A 22,862-nucleotide genomic window follows, 5' to 3' on the forward strand; every position below is an offset into this window, starting at 1 on the left:
AAATGAGCTCGAAGGGAGATGAAAATTAGAGGAATAAATAGTATATATTTTTAGAAGAATTTAGGAAAAAGAATAAACGGAATCGGAGCTTGGATGGATGAGATATTGTAGATATAAGATAGAGTACTTAATTAATTCCGAAAATGAATTAATGTAAATGGAGGGAGCTGGTTGTGGTGCTTTGCTGGGCCGTTGGTTTTTGTTTTGGGTTGCTCAGACCAGCACATGGGCTACCGTTTCCAGACTTTCGGTTTATTTTGTGGCCCACGCAGGGAATGGAGGGGGAGGGCACGAGACAGACGCCAAACACGAGTGGCGGCGGCTGCCACGGTGGCTGCTCACCGGAGGATCGCCGGAATTGAGCTGCGGTCAATGGTTTCCCGATCCGAGGGCATGGGGAGAGAGAGGAGAGCGAGGGGGTTCCGTTCCGGTGACTCCGGGCATGGGTGACGGAGTGGAAGGAGGTCCGCCCCGAGCAGCCATGGCTACAGCCATGGGAGCTCGTGGGGAGCTCGGCTCAGGCAGGGGTAGGGAACGCCACGGGTTGGGTGAGGTAGATGAGGTTATGGAGATGCTCACCTCGAAGGGAATTCCACCGAGATGGACTGGTGGGGGAGATCGATCGGAGGCTTGCTGTTGGGGGAGAGAAGCGGGAAATTGGAGCAGCGAGGAAGACAAGCGGTGGAGCTGCGCAGCTTGGCGTGCTTGGTGGTGGTGAGGCGAGCTCGTGGAGGCCTATTTATAGGCGCTGGAAGGCGGTGGAGAGGGGGGGCGCTGGTGGCCGGCCGGCGAGCTTCTCGGCGGCCATTAATGGCGCCCGGTGTTGTGGAGCGGCGGCGCGAGCGGCGAGGCGGCTCAGGGACGAGTGCTGTGCCAACGCTCGCCTGGTCGCCTTCAATGGCATTGCGACGGCGTTCGCGACGAGGCGGCAGGGGCGGCAGGCAGTGAAGGGACGGGTCGGGCAGGCGCTGTGGCGCACGGCGGCGGTCGCGGCGTCCGGCACGGCTTTGGCCCGGCTAGCAGCTCGGTGTGGTGATGGGACGATACGGCAGCTCGGCGGCAGCGGCTTGGCACTACGCGAGGAAGGGCGGCAAGGACAACGGCGTGGGCTGCGGCAGCTCGGCGTCAACATGCACAGCGGCGAGCTTGTAGCTGAGGCGATGGCAGCGTTGAAGCGTGCGCGACGAGGCGGGCTTGGCCGGCGAGAAGGCTGCAGTGAGGTGGGGACTCAGCGGTGGGCGGCACGGCGTGATGCTGGGTGCAGCGCGCGGTCCCGTCGCGGGGCCAGCTTGTCGCGCATGCATCGCGAGCGCGAGCGGGGGGGAGGCCACAGGGGCGTGGACGTAGCAGCAGCAGCTCGAGCATATGCGTACTGCAAGGATTGCTTAGCAGTTTAATTATGTAACACCTCATATAAAGATAGTATTATTATATTATTTTATGTTGCCTGTTTAATCGCAAAATAAGTTTTATTTTGGTAATAAAAATAGGGATGTTACATTATTACAGGAGGATACAGGCGCATATAGCCTGTATTCTAAAGAGTAAAATACATCGTGGGCACCTAAACTTGCAGCGCTGTGTCAAATAGGTCCATAAACTTAGAAATCAGACATATAGCCTCTCGAACTTGCGAACCCGTTCATCCCAGGTCCAGTCCGGTTTTGCATGGCTCGCATGACACTTTGCTACAGTAACCCCGGATTTGCTACAGTACCGCGGTTTGATTTTTCCCTAATTTATTTCGGCCGAATCTTCGAAAAATTATAACTCTTCGATACGACATCGGATGAAGATGATTTTTATATAAAAAATATAGCCCTCGACGAGATCTACAACTTTTTAGTTTTAAATTTTTTCATTTGATAAAGTTAAGGTGCTCAAAAAAATTATATAAAATTACAGCACCATAATAATAGCATACTTTTTCTTGTCGCATTAGAAAATTAATATATTTTTTATTTGTTGTCAAATGAAGACACTTTGTATACCAAAATTTTAACACTTTTAACGATTTAGATTCTTATAGTTTTGAGTTTTTACATTTGAAGTTGTTAAGATGTTGATAAAACAGTATAAATATGCTGCTTTATACTGTTTTATCAATGTCTTTCGCGTACTTAATATGCTGCTTTATACTGTTTTATCAACATCTTAACAACTTCAAATGTAAAAACTCAAAACTACAAGAATCTTGATCGTTAAAAGTGTTAAAATTCTGGTATACAAAGTGTCTTCATTTGGTAACAAACAAAAAATATATTAATTTTCTAATGTGACAAGCAAAAATATGCTATTATTGTCGGGTACCACAATTAGGGACACCCTAATTGGGGTACTCAGACCGCTTCAAAACGCAAACACATGTTAAGGCAACTGGTCCCACGAAGCCCCACGGCCTCCTACCAAATCTGGAAGAAAGGAAAGGACTCAAAGAAGCCCAGCATGTGGACCATTCGCACCCCTCTTAGGCCCGTCGGACAATCTCCGCCTCGCTCGAGGGTAGCGGATCTACCCTCGAGCGGGTCACTCATCTCCACCTCGCTCAAGGGCTCCCCTCGGGACCCTCGACCGCGCAACGCATCTCCGCCTCGCTCGAGGGTAGCGAATCTACCCTCGAGCGGGTAAGTCATCTCCGCCTCGCTCGAGGCCACCCCTCGGCACAAGGGACGAACGGCCCCGCCGCCCAACCGCTTGCCGTATGGAGGCATTGAATGCCCATCACTCTTCCACAGTGCTCAGGACAGGCAGCGTCATGCCGCCATTCCCACAGTAGCTGTGACAGGAGTCCCATCCATCACCTCCGATCACTGCTCCGCCATCCCGGACGCTGTGGCATCACTGTGGAACCTGCGACGCGGGACAAGACGCGCTTAGCGCAGTCCCCGTTACTATTCTGCCAACTCCGGTTGACCGGACTCCACCTCATCATATGTATGGCCCCGGGCCCACCTTCCGCTGGGGAGGAGGTCCGGTGTCGCCACGGACCCCTCGAAGAGGGATGCCCGTCACCCACAGCTGGAGCCCCGGACCCCCCTCGAGGGGTCCGGGACTTCCACGTGCCTCTCGGATCTCCTAATGTGCACGCCAGTACTCCGACCAGGGGGTCCGGGACCGCCGCGTGCCCCGCTACTGCCGGTGCACACAAGACTTTGACCTGCGGGGCCCGCAGAATGCCACCGCTGGAGCACGCCGGACCCTGACCTGCAGGGCCCACGAAACGCCGTCACGCCACTTGCAGGGGCTGGCAGAACGCCGGCGCGATCTCCGCAAGACCAAGGACGATATCTAGGACGACTGCCGCGCCTGACGCCATGCCCCACAGTGTACTTCCTACAGTATTCGGCCACTGTACCCCGCGATTCGGGGGAAAACGACGACTTCCACGCCCCACTCATGTGCGCCACCCCTCCTTGTGACTATAAAAGGAGGAGGCTGGCTTCCTCTCGCCTCTCTCGTTCTCTCTCTGAGGACGCTCAGACGCTTCTGGGCCTCAGCTACTGCGGTCACCTACGTTCACGATCATCGCCATACCCGACTCCTCTTCTAGCAGAGACCTGGGAGCTTCCCTCCCTCTCTCGCCTCGCTTGTACCCCCTACTACAAGCACATCGGGTGCAAGATAATACAATGCCCTCGCACACCCCCTTTGCTGGATGTACGGTCCCGCGGCCGGAACCAGAATAAACCGTGCGTTACTGTGTTGTCTCTTGCATCATCATCTGGGACGAGGAAACAAGCGGCATTTACTAGTATCAAATTCCGGGGTTACTGTATCAAATTCCGGCCGCACAGTGCCATGCAAGCCATGCAAAACCGGACTGGACCTGGGGTGAACGGGTTCACAAGTTCGAGAGGCTAGATGTCTGGTTTCTAAGTTCATGGACCTATTTGACACAGCGCTGCAAGTTCAGGTGCCCACGGTGTATTTTACTTTATTCTAAATTTCCAAGCTACACCAGTCAATTGAACGGCATGAATTCTATTCTAGAGCTGAAAAAAGTACAGATTTGTTTGGAGCTAATATTTAAGTACATTTGCAAAGGCGATAACCTCCAGTAGAAATTCAATAAAACGGTATCTTGTTTCTCAACTCTCAGCATTCAGAAAGTAAACAGAAGTTGGAACACTGGAGGCTCCCCACCTAATTAATGTAACATGAACCCCCACCATTATTCTTTACAAAAGCATTCCTCTACCCTACCAGTCTGATCCACAAATACTGGTGCCCTGATTCAATCAACAGGTGGGACAGGAAGCATCTCAAATAATGATCCATAAACTATCACCATTAGCCGCCAGAGACAGTACATCTTTACTGGCTTTGGATGTAATCTTCATCAAAAGTGAACATTAAGAAAGGGACAGCAGGCCCTTTTCATAAGGTATTTGTCCAATAGCTTATTAAAAAAAAGACCCATCTTGGATGATAACAAACGGTCACTATGATGCCATTTGTATTCAAAGATGATTACATGATCAAATGTCAACTCAGATGTGGAACCAAAGTTGTCAGTATGAACTTGATGAGAGATCCAAAGAATTCATCATGACTTAGCGGAAATATGGTCTAGGAACCAAAACCAGTTACTAGAAGCTATCACAACTACCAATGGAGCACTTTCAAGCGATGTACATAAGAGTCCTCCAACTTTCAGAAAGAGACAAGAGACAAACTGACAAAGCATGGATATCCAGCACTAAGCATGCGCACCATTTATTCTAATTGAGGTGAATAAGAGATAAAGTGCATCAAGAACTCACAGAACAGTTGTATGACCAGCAAGTGGAATGCACCTTTATTTACACTATGTTGACCCCCTTCTGTGTCAAACACTAGGGGACAAAGATCATCTAGAAAGATGACGAACGCAAAGGTGTGAAGTGGCACCTCAGGAAGGTGGGAACCGACAATGACAAATGAAAGCAGTATGTTCCAGCAGGGGAGATCTGACACTCGGTTGAATTTTCGGTTGTGGTGCGTAAAAATAAAATCACTACAAAGTTTTTTTATAAATTCTGGAACATAGAAAGGACTTTTTTATATATACAGGGTGCATAATCACAATTTTTCATTTTGTAAATGACCGGTTCTAGTAGCACAATATTTCTTTGGACTTTGGAAACATAACACTAGTAGTATCTGGCTGTGGCTTATGACCAAACAAAGAACATTATTCATAAGGATATGGCATCCATAAGTCACAAAAGCATGTCAACATAACGCCCAAAAGCATCATCCAATCGACAACCCAGTCAACACTTCTAATCTACTGGTACTACCATCATCCTTTCTATATGTAGTAACTTGACACAAAAGATGCCACATTACTTTGCAAGCTATGGTCATGAAGGAGAGATGTAGTCCATTACCCATTTGATGACGGGCCACAGGCAGAACCATCATCGCTGCTTGGCTGGTTGGACACCAAGTCAGTGGAGGTCCTGTTCGTAGGCACAAGGTCCAGCCAGTGGCGTCCTCCAAGATGGAACTCCATGGCCTCGTGCTCAGCGACTCGGTCCTCATCAGGAATGACCCTGACGCCGCCATCTGAGGCCAGAGACGGCAGAGCTCTAGCACGCCCTGCGAAGGATGCCACCGCTGCTGCCGGCCACGGCACAGCCACCGCATGGCCTGCGCACGCCGCTGCCGTGCCGCCCGTCAACGCCGCAGCAGCCGGTACTGCAAGTGCAGGTGCCGGTGCCGCCGTGGCCGCCGAAGCCGCGGCACGGCCCACCAACGCCGCCGCAGCGCTTCCAGCAAACGCGGCCGAGCCTCCCGCCTTTGTTGCAGTAGCCGCGAACGCCGCGGCTCCTCCCGCCCCCGTCCTGTTGCCGCCGACGCCGCAGCATCCGCGCTTGCCGCGAACGCGGCCACCATGTCTCCCGCCGCCGCCGCTGATTCTCCCACCTGCAACGCGTGAGGAAGTCCAACCTGTGCCTCCGCACTAGATCCAGCGTCCTCCTCAGGGAGCCACGCCAACGCCGCAATAGCACGACGCATTGCCGCCTCGTGACCTCCCCTCCGTCGCGCCATAGCTCTATTTTGCCGCGCCAAGGCCTGGCTCTGCAGCCGCCGCCGCTCGTGGATCTGACGCCAGTGACGCTGTGTTCGCCAGCGCCGACGCTCCCAGTCACTGGTCTCGTCCATAGGGGAAGGAGGGTCGTCCATAGGGGAGGGAGGAGGCTGAGGATGGGGCGACAGAGGGTGGAGAGGTGGTGGCGACTGGCCGATTTGGGACTGGTGGAGCAGGGGTCGGAGAGTTCTAGGAGGAGCCGTGTGCGGCTGGGGAAGAGGATAGAGTTTGGGGATTTTTTTTCCTTCTTGTTTTCTCTGTGCACGACGGTGGGAGGCAGAGGAATCCAAGGAATGGTGGGTCCCATGAGTCTCCACAAATGCTTACATTTTGGTAAAAAAATTGAATGCTACGAATGCTTACATATAGAGACGGAGGGAGTATATGGGAGATCTCGGTAGATGGTGGTGTGGTACTGTGGTCGGTCGTATTCAAAGTCGGCTGTCTCGGTTTATACCCCTCTATTGCCTTGATTTTGATTTCTGGACCATTCTGGGCATGCAGGCACAAATGTCGTGCGCGGAAAATTAATCACTTAGTTTGTTTAAAAAACTAATCACTTAGTACAAAACTTAAGCTCATATAACGACGTCATCTCATGTAATATCGTGCAAATAAAAGAGAAAGTTATCATATAGAATCTTATACGCAATTCTAGCCAGCGGCCGCTAGGCCAGTTGGTCTAGCGATGCGCTTGCACCTTGCCGGCCACGGTTCGAACCCTACGGCGACGGATTTGTTGACCGGAGGTGGCGTAGTGAGAGAGATATAGAGAGAGAGATGTCTCATGCAAAAATTCAAGAAGCAGCAAGCTAGCAAGCCACGCTATTGGCACCGATGAGCTCCTTGCGGCGGTCTTTAGATGCTGGAGCAATGCCTCGGTCAGCTAATGCAGAACAACATGCCTCTCTATCAGGCTGTGCGGACGAGATGAACAGAGGAAGGAAGCGATGGAAACATGGAGCCTCAATGAAAGAGTAAATTAATTTTTGGGTTACCCAATTACCCAAAGGGTGAACCCAAAACTAGCATCAAAATTTAGTGGGTCGACCCTACGGAGTAAGTACACTATTTTTGGTAGATTGGGGTAATGGGTAGTTGGGTTGACCCAATGAAACTTGCATCCTTAGGTGAGGCTGTGAAAAACTGATGTGGGTTGTAGATTGTGAAGAAGTTTAAGGAGCTGCTTTCAGTTTTGTAACACAGAAAAAAGCAGCTTGAGAAGTCAATGTGTTTGATTGGTTTTTGGCTTTTAAAAAAAGCAAAAGCAAAATCAAACACATCTTTAATACCCCTGTGGTTTTCCTAATTTCACCTCTAAAGTCAAACTCCTAGATCATAGACTCTGTGGCTTATAATATTTATATAGATTTACTACAATATAACTGGAAATACAAACATATTTATATAGTATTTAGTATAAAGTAGTCTAAAAGTAGGAGAGAGAGTAAAGTGAGCGACTCACGAGATGCTGACAGAAAGTGGGCGAAGAGCACGGTGCCACAACACTTCTCGATTCCAAAAAATGTTGTTCACACTGGACTTTATTTTGGTGGCAGTGGGCACAACCATCAGCCCTAGTCTGTGACGTCCGCACTTTATTTATTTTTAACAGATATCTTTCTGTTCCGCTTCTCTACTTTCAGTTTATTCTGACTTATTTTTGTTTATTCTCTTTTACAGAATAATATTAAATTAACTGAAATCAGATAAGCCAAATCAAAGAATAAGAGTTATACATGCTTTTGCTCAGGGGGGTGATTGAGTCAATGGGTCGAGTACTCAAGCAATCAAGCCATAGAGGAGTACTAGTACTAGAAGTAAATTGTAGAGTTCAGCACTCAAGCAGTAAAGCCTGGATCACAAGTTCCGAATCATTCCTCCCGTGTCCTATCCCATGCTCCCAGCATGGCAACTTAGGGCAACTCCAACCGAGTGCTCATTTGGATCCCTACCTCATAGATGAGGGTTAAAACGAAAAAATATCTCTCCAATCGGTATTTCATCCCACCCCCGACGGATGAGGCGGCCTCATTTTCCCCCCTCAGACTCTCACTTGTAGGAGGTCCTCTCTCAAGCTCTCATCTGGCGACGGTGGCAATGGCCGGCCCTCCTGCGCCTCCACGGAGGTTTCCCTGCGGCGTCCACAGAGGATTCTCGGCGCTAGGTACGTCGATTTCTCGTCTCCGGTGACCGTACAATCAAGGGAAGGGAATGATAATGGTGTACCTCGTAGATCTGGAGGCGGTAGCTCCCACGGCCATGGCCATGGGAGCCGGCGGCGCGTCAACCCGTGCCTAGGCTTGCTGCGCGTGTGGGAGGTGGCGGCGGCCTGCACCGCTGAAAGGACCTTAATCGCGTGATGTCGCATAGAGGAGGGGTGAATAGGCGTTTAAAACAAATCCTACAGATTAAAACACTTAACACAGATGTCAGTTACCAACCGGTCAGACCGGTCAGGCGGACCGGACAGACCGGTCCAACACTTAAACTTGCAGCCAAGTTCTCAATCGGTCAGACCGGTTGAGCAGACCGGTCAGACTGGTCCTACACAGAACATGCACAAACAGAGTTAATTCTCCCTTTTACGAGCTCTAGCACAAATGCAACTTGGTGTGGTGCTCCTGTAGGTGCTTACAAATATATTTCTTAACTCTGCACACACAGAAACAACAAAACCAAGTAGATCGAAGCGGAAGCATAAATAAAGCTAGAGCACAACGTGTGAGGCAAACCAAATGAAGATGATTCAACGAAGACACAAAGATTTGTTTCACTGAAGTTCAGATTCACCACGTTCACCACGTGTGAATCCTAGTCTCTGTTGAGGAAGTTTATGGCGACCACAAGGTCAAGCTATCTCCTCCTTTCCACTATATGACCATGTGCCCTCGTGTCACACAATCGCTGCTGCAACAAACTTGCCGCTGCTCACCACAAGCTTGGGAGCTAGCCGGCGACGCCTAGCCGTCTAGGAGGTTTCACCTCCAAGAGTAACAAATACTTCAACAAGTTGACGACGCAACTGCAAGTGCTCGGGCTAGGGATTATGCTCTCACTGCTCAAATACTCTTTTAGCAAAGGTTTCACTCAACCCAACTCAAGAATCTAATCTTGATTCACTCAAATCTCACGAAGAGAGGTTGGGGAGGGCTTCTCAAGTGCTCTCACGGCTCAGATATGGCTTAGAATCACAATGGCATCAGCACCCACGAATGGGCGAGTGTGTGGGGTATAAATACCCCTCTCTCAAAAACTAGTCGTTGTTCTGTTAGAGTTAGACCGGTCAGACCGGTCCCCCAGTCGGTTCAAATAAACTAGCCATTGCACCCCGACCGGTCAAACCGGTCGGCTGGACCGGTCAGACCGGTCCCAGATGGTTTTCTGCTCCCAAGTGTTTCTCTTTAATTTTTCTCACATGGATAGCTATGAGCACTTTTGGAAATGTCAAACTCCTGATGTTGCATCCCCCTTGACAGTACGACATTCTATACTCAAATTCACATAAAATGACACATTTACAACACTTGAGCTTATATGTCTTGATCAAGCCGAACTTCTTCAATCAATAGCTTGAGGTTGTCAACATCCTTAATTCAGTGAGCATACTCGTTTGAGCTAGTGACTTTGAATCTTCCTTCATATAAGAATGAAATCCATCTTTGATTCACAAGTCACTTCCACTTTTCAAATAATGACACTCTTCAACATAGAGCTCTTCATAACTCTAGGATCTTCGGTATTTGACCCATATCGGTTTCCTTGCTCCCCCCAAGCCGACGCTTGCGTAGCCTCTTGAAACACGCCTCTCGGTCCTCTCTACCTTTATCCTAGCCGTCCATTTTGAACTTCACATTGATTTTATGTCATGCATGAAATCTTCTTTATCAATATAAATTCACCATTTAATTTCATATGCAAGCTTTCCAATTTGAGACAATATATGCATATCAACTCATGTCTCATTCACTTTTCTCTTACTTGCTTTCCTTGACAATAATACTCTTCTCACATGACAAGTCTTCCAATTTTGAGACAATACATAAGTATTATCATGTCTCATTCTCATAACCTTAACTTGTCATACGAATCTCATCATAAGTCAAACAAGCCTTGATAGATATTGGAGCACTCATATCAACCATGAATATCTTGCTCTCAATTTTTTTTACAACTTTACTTGCCTCTTTGAGTCCCACATAAATTAACAAGCTTCAACAATTTAGAGCTTTCATATCAATTATGAAAAAACTTGCTCTTCCATTTTTCTTTCTCATTCTAGCTTGTCACATATAATGATTGCCAATGGGACATACTCATTTGCTTGCAATACATGAGCTATCTCAATTCATTAATCCACAAATTAAATACATGCTCATAATCTCATGCAAACAAGTTAGTTTTTTAATCGTGTTGTCAATCAATACACCAAAATCCACCAGGGGCCCAGATGCTCTTTCAACCGCGCGTCCGCCCGAGGGGGCCGGCGGCAGGCCGGACGGCGCCTGCGCCCGAGCTGGCCGGCGGCAGGGCGCGCCCTGCCCCGCGCCAGTCACGGGCCGTGTGAGGGGGCTGGGGGCGGCGTGCCCTCTGCTGCTGCCCCTTGCGCCGCCCTCTCATCTGCTGCTATTAAATTTTGACTGTTTATGCTATTTTGTGTTCAATAAATAAGCTATGCATGAATGAGAAATACATATTTCACTAAACAACAAGTACATGAATTAGAAATAGAGATACATAGTGGATGATCAATACAAGTCTGCATGACATTGCCAAAGGTGCTCGATCAGATCTTGCTTAAGTTGTTGGTGTGTTTCTCTATTTCTGATATCATGATGAGCTTGAATGAAATCAGAAAACTCACGTGTATGGTTGCGTTATTCAGGTGGCGTAGTGCTTACAAGTTGGCCAACCCCCTCGTAGTGGATGTCAACATCTTTATCTTCATTTCTCTCATCTTAAATTATCATATTGTGCATTATAACGCAAGCTGTCAAAGATTTTTCTAAGTGTATCCTTATCCCAGAAACAAGCAGGTCCACGAACAATGGCAAAACGAGATTGCAAAACTCCAAAAAGCTCGTTCAACATCCTTTCTAACTGCTTCCTGAGTCTTGGCAAAGTATTTCCTCTTATTGCCTAGTGGAGATTGTATGGTCTTCACAAATATTGCCCATTGAGGATAGATGCCATCAGTAAGGTAATAGCCCATGTTGTAACTATGTCTGTTGATGGTAAAATCAACTTTGGGGGTTTGCCCATCCGCTAGCCTTGCAAATAGATGCGATCGATGGAGCACATTGATATCATTGTGAGAGTCTGGTAATCCAAAGAAAGCATGCCAAATCCAAAGATCTTTAGAAGCAACGGCTTCAAGAATGATTGTAGGCTCATGAACATGTCCCCATATACCGACCTTTCCATGTTGTAGGGCAGTTCCTCCACATCCAATGCATACAATCTAGCAGTGGCGGACCCAGCAGGGTAGCACGATAGTCCTAGGACTACCCTAAATTTTGTGATTCCCTTTAGTACTTATTAATAATTTAACAAACTTTTGTATAAAGCATAGGAAATGATACACATGTAGTTGTTAGGACTACCCAAAATTAAAATCTTGGTTCTTCCACTGCAATCTAGGGACTCAAGCATTCCAAGAAAACCCCTACGCTCGGCACTTGCAAGCAATCTAGCTGTGTCTTGCTCGTTTGGAGATCTCAAGTACTCATCACCAAACACTTCAATAATAGCTCTAACTAGTCTTCTAAGACTCTCTATAACAGTACTTTCTCCAATACGAAAATATTGGTCCATAAAATCTGCGAGAACGCCATAACTAATCATTATGTAGGTAGCACAAATTTTCTGCAGACATGATAATCCAAGCCTTCCACATCTGCCCCTTTTTTGCACAAAGTAATTATCATGCTCCTCTACAGCATGTGCTATGCGAAGAAATAGAGGACGAGCCATTCTAAACCTGAGTGGAAGGAACAATAATAAGAAAAATATAGGAACTTCATATTGATGGATTGAGAATGCGAGGGGAAAAAAGACAATTTCACATACCTGCACCGCAAGATAGATGCATCATATGTTGGAGCTTCTAAAAAATAGTCATGGTACAACCTCCAATGTCCAGCTTCTCTATCGCGATGAATATATTGCCGGCCAGATACAGAGCCCCCATTGTGAACTATCCATAGTCAGGTATCTCGTATGAGCTTGATGTAGTGCACCAAGGGTGAGTTCAGGCTCATCATCATCATCATCTGATGAGGACGATGAGTCCAAGCGATAGAGTCTACTCATTTTGAGGTGAGGAAACAACAACGAAGTGATTGGCTCTTTGTAGTATCATGTGAATGAGCCTGCATATATAGAGATGAAAAATATTACCGTTTGAGATGTAGCTGTTGGGATATGATCATTTGAAATATAGCCGTTTCAAATAGCCATTTGAAATATAGCTGTTGGAATATACCCGTTGGAAATATAGACGTTTCATATACTCGATTGCAATATAGTCGTTGAAAACTTGAAATATACCCATTTGAAATATAGCCGTTGGAATATTAGTCATCGTTCAAATTATTGTTAGCGGCCAAATTATTGAATAATTAATTATTATAAATAATTCTGTTCAAAAATTATTAGTTCGAAATATATTCATTGAGATAATCATTATTGCTAATAAACATCATTTGCTTATATAGTTCTACGATCGATAGTTACATGATATCTATTGAAAAAGAAACATTGTAGATATAGGGAGATATATAAGAGTTCGGTTGGAGTTAGAAAGAAGTAGGGGCCTGGAACCTGAATGAGAGCTCCTGATATAAAGGAATAGAAGTTCAAATTTAAGAGTTCGGTTGGACTTACCCTTAGCATGCACCCTGTTCTAACCCCAATGCGCGGACCGACATGGATGCCCCACGTAAAATTCTCTAATTCAAAATGATTCAAAACCTTCCGAAAATTTAGGATACTGCCCTCAAAAGTGGAAATTACAGTGCGCCCCCTCCTCCAGAAAAGCAATTGGCGGTCTATTCGGCTTCGGCGCCGCCCAGTTCTCCCACTCCTCCGTCCGCCAAAATTCCCTCCCCAATTCCTCGTGCTCCCTTCTCGACCGCCGCCGCCGCCTCCTCCTCCTCGCCTGCTGCCTCCCGTCTCCACCGGCTTTTCCCCGCCGCCTCGAAAACCCCAGACCCTAGCCGCAGCCCGCAGGTGTAGCAGCGGGCTGCGGCCGCCGCCTCGCCCCGATGCCTCGAGCCTTCGAAGAGATCTCCGACGAGGAGTGGTCGCTTCACACCTTCGAGCCTTCGCGCGTCCTCAAGCGCTCCAACAAGCCGCCCTCGCAGCCTCCGCCGCCGATCGATTCATTCCGCTACAACCCCAAGTCTTCATCCGCCGCCGGCACCACCACCGCAACAGTCGTCCTCTCCGACGATGACGACGACGACTTCGACCTAGGCGCGGACGGACGGTCGCGCCGCGCCGCGAAGAGCCAGCGCGGCCTCAAGCGCCCGCATCACGGGGCCCCTTCGCGGGCCCCTCCGTCGACTGGCTCCTTCCGCCACAATCATAAACCCTCCAAGGCCGCGGTGGCCTTGGGATTGTCCGACAGCGAGGACGATGACTTCGACATCACGGACCATGACTTAGATCATCCTGCCTCGCCTTCGAGGACATCACGCCGGCGCAGCAAAGGGAAGAGCCAACGCGTTCTGAAGCGTCCGCAGCAACGGCCCCATTCGCAGGCTCCTCCTTCAATTGGCTCGTTCCGCCACAATCCCAAGCCCTCAAAGGCCGCTGCCACCACGGGGCTATCTAACAGTGAGGATGATGACTTCGACCTCACAGACCATGACTTGGACCTTCCAGTTTCATCTTCCCGGACATCACCCCGGCGCCGGAATGCGGGCCGCCGGTTGTTAACTCCTGCCATTGACATGTCCGAGGATGACTTAGACCTTCCTGCCTCGCCTTCGAGGATGTCAGGCCTGCGCCGCAAAGGGAAGAGCCAACACGTCCTGAAGCATCCGCAGCACCAGCCCCATTGGCAGGCTCCGTCAATTGGCTCGTTCCACCACAATCCCAAACCCTCCAAGGCTGCCACAGGGCTATCTGACACTGATGATGACGACTTCGACCTCACAGACCATGACTTAGACCATGCAGCTCCGCCTTCCAGGACATTGCGTCTGCGCCGTGCTGCTGGCTGTCGGTTGTTAACTGCTGCCATTGACATCTCCGAGGAAGACGAAGACATAGACCTTGCTGATGACGACTTTGACTACCAAGACCCGAGGCCTTTTCAGCAACGCCCCTCTGGTCGACGATTCGTGATTGGGGATGATGACGGCAGTGATGTTCCTGTAGCAGTGGATGGGGAGGACGATGATGTGGTGAACTGGTCGGAGCTGGAGAACGAGGATGAAGACGAGGAGTGCAATGGGGGGACAAATGTGCATGTGGAGGAGCGCGGAGGAGATGTTGTGGGAATGGCATTGCGCAAGTGCTCACGCATCTCGGCAGATCTGCGACAGGAGCTTTTTGGTTCATCAGCACGGAATATTGAAAGCTATGCTGAAACAGATGCTTCTACTTGCCGGATTGTTACCCAGGTAAATTGTCTGGTGCATGTAATTTAAGGTTTTTCATTGAGATGGCAATTTTAAGTGTTTTGGATAACTAATGTTTTGATCCGATGGGATTTGTGAACTCCCGAGCAGGAAGATGTGAATGCTGCATGCACAAGTGAGAATTCAGGGTTTGACCCTGTTTTGAAGCCGTATCAGCTTGTGGGAGTTAATTTTCTTCTCCTATTGCATCGGAAAAGCATTGGCGGAGGTGAAGTTTTTATGCATTAGGCTGCTGAACTTAGCATTCTCAATTGCTAATTACATTATTTGCCAATGGAGTAGCCTATGATTACTGTCACTGTCAGAGAGCATCCTGTTGTTCCTGCAGCAGTTGCCTTCTGCCATGATCAGTCCTTCATTTGATAGTTCTTTTTTCTACACAGATGTAAATTACATGAGTATCAATCGCATTGATGAAAATCATTTTGATTGAAAACACTTTAAATACTGCTGTTTGGCTCTTTAGCATGTTTTTATTGAGAACATTGCGGAAACCCCTACTATGGTATGATGCAGGTATACCAAATAGATGGTGACCAACTTGAATACTATCTTCTAGCAGCATAGGAATATATCTAAAAAAATCTCTTGTTCTGTCAGTTACTAATTAATATATTACTGTCAACTTTAGATTTTGTTTTTGTGCAATGATTCATTTGTATGATATATTCATTTTAAGGAAAGCGATATGCCAACCATTGTTATGAGCTGCATAATGGACTAATGGAGCACCATATGCTAATGATCTTACTTATTATTATTTTGCTATGTTTTATCATTTTCGCTATGCCCAAAAAATATTAGATTATTTCCATGTTAATATATAGTTCTATTTTGTTGTTACAGCAATTCTGGCTGATGAAATGGGTCTTGGGAAGACAGTGCAGGTATGCATGATAGTAACCTAACATGATTTCCTAAGTTAGGGGAATCCCAAATTATCTGTCATGTGGTGACATGATTGTTGTAGTATGTCAACTGCTGAATTGCATTCTACAATATGTTATGTATTATCTATGCTAGTTCATATTGTTCTCTGGTCAAGTCCAAAAAGGAGTTAATTCTCTAGTCATCTTGGGGGCTTGGAATTTGTGGAACCACCAAAATCGGTGTGTCTTTGATGGGGTTGTTCCTAACCTAAACAAGCTACTGTCGGCAACTAGAGAAGACCTGCACCAGTGGGCTATTGCTGGGGCTAGAGGAGTTTCCTTCCTCCTCGCCCTGGCTCCTACGACCCCCTAATCTTGGGGGCCTGGTATAGCGTTGGTCTCGTGGTGTTCTTTAGTAGAGTAGAGAAAGTTTTGTGTAATTTAGGGAGTGTTACAGTCCCTCCAATTCTGTAACCCCTTTTGGGGGGGGGGGGGGGGGTCCCCCTTTTTTCTTCTTAATGTAATGAAGCGTAGTTCTCCTGCGCTTTCGAGAAAAAAAAAGTTCATATTGTTCTTTTTGGCCGTATTGTGTTGAAATATAACTTTGGATGATTTATTTGTCTAAATGTTTGATTGTTGCAAATGTGGTCTACTAGAAGGTTAGAATACATCACTTGTAGGATGCTGCGTAATTGAATGCCAATTCATTTTTCTTAGTGTTTGAATTTTCTTTTTTTTTTCTTACAGGCTGTCACTTATCTTACTCTGCTGCGGCATCTATATAACGACCCAGGTCCACATCTGATAGTTTGCCCAGCTTCTGTGTTGGAAAATTGGGAAAGAGAACTCAAGAGGTGGTGCCCTTCGTTTTCAATCATCATGTTTCATGGAGCTGGAAGGACTGCCTACTCAAAGGAATTAAGCTCCTTAGGCAAGGCTGGCTGTCCAGCCCCATTTAATGTCCTTCTTGTTGGCTACACACTTTTTGAAAGACGAAGGTTTGTAGTGACTTCTTTTGTGTGGCGCAGCAGAATGTCAGGTTCATAACATTGGAAAAATGCTTATCTCTTGAAACATTTAATGTAGTGCTCAACAAAAGGATGATCGTAAGGCCCTGAAAAGATGGCGATGGAGTTGTGTTTTGATGGATGAAGCACATGTTCTAAAAGATAAGGGCAGCTTCCGATGGAGAAACCTGATGGCTGTTGCGCAACATGCACGTCAAAGGCTAATGCTGACAGGAACTCCTCTTCAAAATGATTTGCATGTAAGTATTTTTGACAACTGTTCGCCTGATGGTAGTCCTTCAACATAGATCCTGTTGTTTTGTAAGAAAAACATCCAATATCCACTTATGCGATGAAATCGATGTACAGATCTTTCTAAAAATATTGCAGAGTATACTGACTAGGTAAAATTCAAAATATTTTGCCCAGTTAACCTTAGTGGACACTACCAATAATTCAACAATAGATTCCAAACTAGCACTACTTTTCGAGGAGTATAGCAGTACCTTTTCAGCTATTTCAAGATCATATACTAAATAAAGTAGTGCTTGAAAGCAAAACTTTTCTGAGATCACTTGCATGGTGTTTTGGACTTGTGGACTTCATCTGAATACAAGGGATTCTACAATATCAAAGTACAATTCTGCCATTTCTTTGTACCATACTTATGAACCAGTGCTTTTAGTGTCAGTATATGAGTTTACATCTCAACCCTCCTACGTCCCAAAAATATTAAAATGGAAGCACTAGAGCATGGAAATAAATGAAGGGCATGATGACAGCTTGCTTTTACTCCTTAAACTGAGTTTCCAAGCTATATCGGCATATGTTTGGTATTGTAGATAGCACTACGTCCTTATTTGTATCTGTTCATGTTTGCTTTTAGACATTATAACAATCGTTGCTTATTGGCATGACATAAGTGATAGCAGTTTTTTTATTATCTGAAACCTTTCCACCGTCACGTCTTTTTGGAGGCAATCTTATTGCCCAAGATTCTATTTGATCTTAAAATGCTATATATCTAAAACTTTATGTGGTAATATGGTCTGCAGGAGCTATGGTCATTGTTGGAATTCATGATGCCTGACATATTTGCCACTGGAGATGTTGATCTGAAGAAGCTGCTGAATGCAGAAGATCACAGACTAATTTCACGCATAAAGTCCATTTTAGGGCCCTTTATTCTTAGACGTTTGAAGTCAGATGTAATGCAGCAGCTTGTTCCTAAAATACACCATGTGCGTGAGTCTCTTCTTAGACATTGGCAATCAGTTGTGCTTCTTGATGTTTCAACCTATGTTCATCTTTCTTTGCAGGTTAAGTTTGTCATCATGGACACAGAGCAGTCTAAAGCTTACAAAAATTCCATAGATGAATACCGTAGTGCTTGTCAAGCTCGTAGTACCAAGTCTTCAGTTGACATTACCAATAATGTTGTTGGATTGATCCCAAAGCGGCAAATATCAAATTATTTTACACAGTTTCGCAAGGTGCGTGTATCTTATGATGCAAAATTTTAGAAATATGTTTATGGCTGTTTCAGATGTTCTTTCATTGCTCCACAGATCGCGAATCATCCTTTGCTTATAAGGCGTTTTTATAGTGACAAAGATGTTGATCGAATTGCAAGGTTGCTCTACCCTAAAGGTGCATTTGGCTTTGAATGTACCTTGGAGAGAGCAATCCAAGAGCTAAAGAACTACAATGATTTTGATATCCACCAAGTATTGTTCTTTCTCGACTTCTACCTTATGAGCTACTCCATCAGCTTATTGTCTTTGCTGACTGAATTAAATCTTGTAGGATTTGCTCTTTGCATTATCTGGTCAGAACCATTGTCCTTTTTGTATTAATTATTTCTATGTGCCAAATAGTTCATTGTAGGACTGAGTATTGTGCATATGTTGTTTAACGGCTGCATTGGGCAAATGGTGCCATTGTTTGAAAGTTAGTCTTGTTTCTTATTCTATATTGATAGTGTATTTATTTATTGTGCAGCTATTAATATCATATGGTGATGCGGGTACAAAAGGTGCTCTAACAGATGAGCATGTTTTTGCATCAGCGAAATGTCAGGTGTATTTCTTCGTCCAACATCTGTTTTGCCTTGCAGTTGCTGTTTTATATTTTTTAAAAAGGTGGAAATATTGATATAGGTTTTTACAGCAAAATCTCAATTGAGCCATCCATGTACTTGCAGCTAATTTTCAAACTAGTCTTATTTACCTTACCTCTACTCTTTGTTCAGACCTTAGCAGAGCTTTTACCTTCTCTAGCAAATAATGGTCACAGAGTACTCATATTTAGTCAGTGGACCACAATGCTTGATATTCTTGAATGGGCACTGGAAGTAATAGGAGTTACATATAGACGTCTTGATGGGGGGTAAGTTCTTTCCTTACAAATTTTCTGATTGAATTTTTTATCTGTTAATTAATAATTAACTACCTGTCTTTTTTCCAGGACACCTGTAACAGAAAGGCAAACTATAGTGGACACTTTCAACAATGATCGTTCCATATTTGCATGTTTACTTTCTACAAGAGCTGGAGGTCAAGGGCTGAACCTTATAGGAGCTGACACAGTCATTATACATGACATGGATTTTAACCCCCAGATGGACCGGCAAGCTGAAGACCGCTGCCATCGCATTGGACAACAGAAACCTGTCACTGTCTACAGGTGCCACTCTAGTTGATTTGGATTCAATATCTGTTCTGTTTTTGTTTGTTGATATCTTTTTTGTTTTTCTACTCAAAAAGTGTTTTTTTATATATAGTAGCTAAAGATTTTGAAAAGCATTTCCTTTGTTTATTATTATACCTTTTTAAAATCTTCTGAGTATTTTCCTGCAACACATTCCTGCATGTAGAAGTTGTTCTGGAAAATTACAATGAAATCTAGCATTATTAATAGAAAACCTTTGTGCTTTCTAGTTTTATTTAATTTTCTGGTGTGTGCATGAACTACACTTCGCATGTATATGCATGTCTTGAAAGATAACTTAATAATTTTCTTGGTTTTCCACTTTTGCTACCTTTGGTGAGCTATTTGCTACTCTTGCAAATGGAGTAACATCCTAATTTGTTGAATACCTAGGCAAAATTGACATTTGCTGTTGGGTTTACTCTATATCATTTTGACCATGCGCCATTTAATTTCATTGGATTGGACCTTTGAAATAGCTATGTCCTTATAGTCGGAAACTCGTCTAACAAAAAATATCAAAGTGACACATAGATAATCACTATTATGAAAGGCAATACAGTGAACTTAACTGTTTACATATCAAGCTCCACATGAAATTGTTATGGAATGATATCGTGTGTGTGTGTGTGTGTTATCTGTTCATCCAGGTTAGTGACAAAAGGTTCGGTTGATGAAAACATATATGAGATTGCGAGGCGGAAGTTGGTGCTAGATGCTGCAATTCTTCAATCTGGAGCAGAGTTAGATAATAGCACTGATGTACCAGAGAAGACAATGGGAGAGATTTTGGCATCTCTTCTCCTGGCCTGAAGTTCTAATCATGGAGTGTCTCAGAGGTATTTGATTCGATACTTATTATTGGGTTTTCGACCTTCATGTAAGCATGTCAGTCACCTTGGTCAATTTCTTGAGGTCCTAAGATGTGCATCCATGATGCCTTTTTGCATTGGACCTCAATTTATCAGCATCTGTCTTATCCATCAGTTCTATGAATGCTCCTGTACAAACTGCTGGATAGCCAATCAGGTTCTGGTTCTGGATAGTGAGTTAGTGACATAGTGTTTAAGCTTACTATAGGTTGGGATATAGTCTGATTTTCGTTCTTCTAGATAGGAAAGGCTGAAACTAGTAATCTGTACCAAAGTTTCAACATGTTTTAAATTAAATGTAGCTTACTATAAGTGCTTCAATCTGCACCATTCCGTTCGTCAGCATAAATCCTGTCTTACAAAGAAAAAAGTAAATATATAGATATGGAGGAGGCATCATAAGTTAACAATTTCCCTAGCACAATAAACTCATATATAAAGCACAATAGGCCACTCGGGGGAGAGGGCTCTCCCGATAGCATTTGGTCAAGAACCGTCAGCCCTAGTATCCCGCCTTATCCGCACGATGTGGGAAAAGGAAAACCAAATCGCTTGCTCACCTGCCCTAACCTGCCTGATCCACCCCCACCACCATCCTCCGCCTCGCCGGCGTTGTCTCCAACGTTGGCGAGAACCACCCTCTTGTCCCCTCTCTCTCCCTTATTCCCCTCTGTCCGGATCTGAGGAGACCACGCCACAACCCACATCATCTTCTTTGTCTCCAGGAAGCAACACCCCCCCCCTGCTTCGTATTCGGCAGCGGCCGTAGACGCAAACCTGGATCCCCAAAAGATGTCTCCGTGATGCCCCTGCCCCAACAACGCCCACCAGTTGTCCTCCATTGGCCGACTGACGCCGCTATCGCCTCCGCCGCCAGGCCGGCCACCACCCCATAGCTGCCTCTAGAAATTCTAACCTGTTTAGGTAAGCTATGATTTTGAACTGTTTGCTCTTTCCTTAAAGAGAGGGCTCTTGCAATAAACTAAATGAGAGCCCTTTAATGTGCTTGTGTTAGATTTTGGGTAAGCGTAATCGTATGCTTGTGTTTGTGGAGTTGTTTTTCTCTTTAATGTGTACAAGTATCCACAGTATGCAGCACCTTAGCTGCTGCTGTCCAAATATATTGAGATTTCAACCTCTTTGGTCATCGCGAACTGTACCTGATGAGATACTGTCGAGCCTTGACGAATTTTCAATTATTACAGGTTTGCAGTGATCCCTCACTCTCTGGCATTTTCTTAATCAAGCTTGCCAGTCCCATATTTTCATCGTTGTTATGTGTTCTTTTATGCTTGGTGCTTGGATAATCTGCTTGTGAAGTTCTGTTAGAGTTCATCTTTCTTGCTGAGGCAGTTATAGTAAGTTAAGCATTTTCAATCAGATCATGTGACATATGGGTTTATATTACTTTGAGGTCATCCCCTGTCTTTTGCCATTAGAGCACTTCAACTTTGATTGTCATATTAGAATATGGCTCAAAGGTGCACCACTTATTATATTTCTTTATCCCCCTGTTAAGATTTGCCATTAGGGGTGCAAGTTTTTGTTTCTTTGGATCATTGGGTTGACCATAAACTCATCCAAATGTACTAACAAGATTGAAAATGATCTAGGGGATTGACCTCGAACTACCATGCAGCACACATTTTCATTCGTGGATGAGGTTTTAATGAATGTAAATTATCATTTGTGACCTGAAGTAGAGAAATAACCTGACACCTGTGATGGTATCAGTTATAATAGGAGCATGACACTTGACTAGCACTTTCAAACTGCTCTGTACAATGCCATTTTTCTGACTTCCAATACTCATACCAGAATGTGCTCTTTCTTTCTTTCTTTCATCAAGATAATTGTTCCTGCGATAGCCTAATCCTAACAATTCTCTCCAGTTCTGTTTTTCTAGACACGGCGTAACCATATTCCAAATGCAACAAATACACTTTATGTTTGTGAAGGCTTTGGGTTTGTTTTTCTTAATCCCTGATTCTGGACTGAGGATCTGCTTTGCTTACTAGAATTATCTGACAACTTCTAGTTTGCCAAATTTCTTGTATCTACATGTCTTGATTTGTCTGGGAACCCAGGATCCCAGGCTATCTGTTTATACTGTGAACCTACGTTTTTGCAGGAGATTTGTTGAATGACGCTCTGCTGCTGCTTGCTTACCCGTTGTATGATAAATCTGAATGTCGTTACCCTTTGGAGGAATATGATTGCTTGACTTGTGGTATGGGTTGTTTTATTTTGAGAGGGCCTGTCACTTGGTGGGAGAAAAAGGGAATGCATTTGTTGGCCAAGTAGCAAGTACTGCTGCTGACCCCAAACATTTTTTTTGAAAAGCCTGACCCCAAACATTGCCACATTGGTACCTCTTGGAGGCACGGCGTTCCGGTGCCCTGGCCATGAATAGGAAGGCCCCGGGGGTAAGGTGCTGTTCGCTTGCATCATTGATGGAATGAGCATTGTCCCCGGACGCTGGAATTGTCCTCGCGTGGAGGGGCGTGATCTGGTCGTCAATGGCTGGTGGGTAAAGTTGGGTTCATGAGCTGGGCCGTTTTGTTCCTCGTGGTCTGTCTCTCTGAACCCAACCCCTCCACCCCCTCTCGTCCGGATGTCTTGGAATTCGCCACGGCCTCTTTTGCTACTAAAGCAGTTGTGCACAAGAGACATGGGGAAAC

General features: G+C 45.5%; 1 protein-coding gene across 4 annotated transcripts; it reads left to right on the forward strand.

Moving 5' to 3' along the window:
• Positions 1-13,119: 13,119 nt before the first annotated feature.
• On the forward strand, positions 13,120-22,544 carry LOC120641458 (protein CHROMATIN REMODELING 19-like). 4 transcript variants are annotated; one of them, XM_039917604.1, is made up of 13 exons: positions 13,124-14,706; positions 14,815-14,932; positions 15,571-15,611; positions 16,341-16,591; positions 16,680-16,860; positions 17,656-17,841; positions 17,920-18,093; positions 18,169-18,327; positions 18,602-18,679; positions 18,852-18,988; positions 19,067-19,285; positions 19,960-20,148; positions 21,387-22,020. In XM_039917604.1, the coding sequence occupies exons 1-12, from the start codon at positions 13,342-13,344 to the stop codon at positions 20,120-20,122; spliced, it is 3,072 nt and encodes a 1,023-aa protein (XP_039773538.1). In that variant the 5' UTR covers positions 13,124-13,341; the 3' UTR covers positions 20,123-20,148; positions 21,387-22,020. The 4 variants fall into 4 exon arrangements, 3 of the variants coding, with proteins under 3 accessions (XP_039773538.1, XP_039773540.1, XP_039773539.1); XM_039917606.1 differs by lacking the exon at positions 21,387-22,020 and adding an exon at positions 20,907-21,328; XM_039917605.1 differs by lacking the exon at positions 21,387-22,020 and adding an exon at positions 22,313-22,544 and having other exon boundaries at positions 13,128-14,706.
• Positions 22,545-22,862: the final 318 nt, after the last annotated feature.

This window comes from Panicum virgatum, chromosome 7K (assembly GCF_016808335.1).
Source record: "Panicum virgatum strain AP13 chromosome 7K, P.virgatum_v5, whole genome shotgun sequence".
NCBI classification, from domain to species: Eukaryota; Viridiplantae; Streptophyta; class Magnoliopsida; order Poales; family Poaceae; genus Panicum; species Panicum virgatum.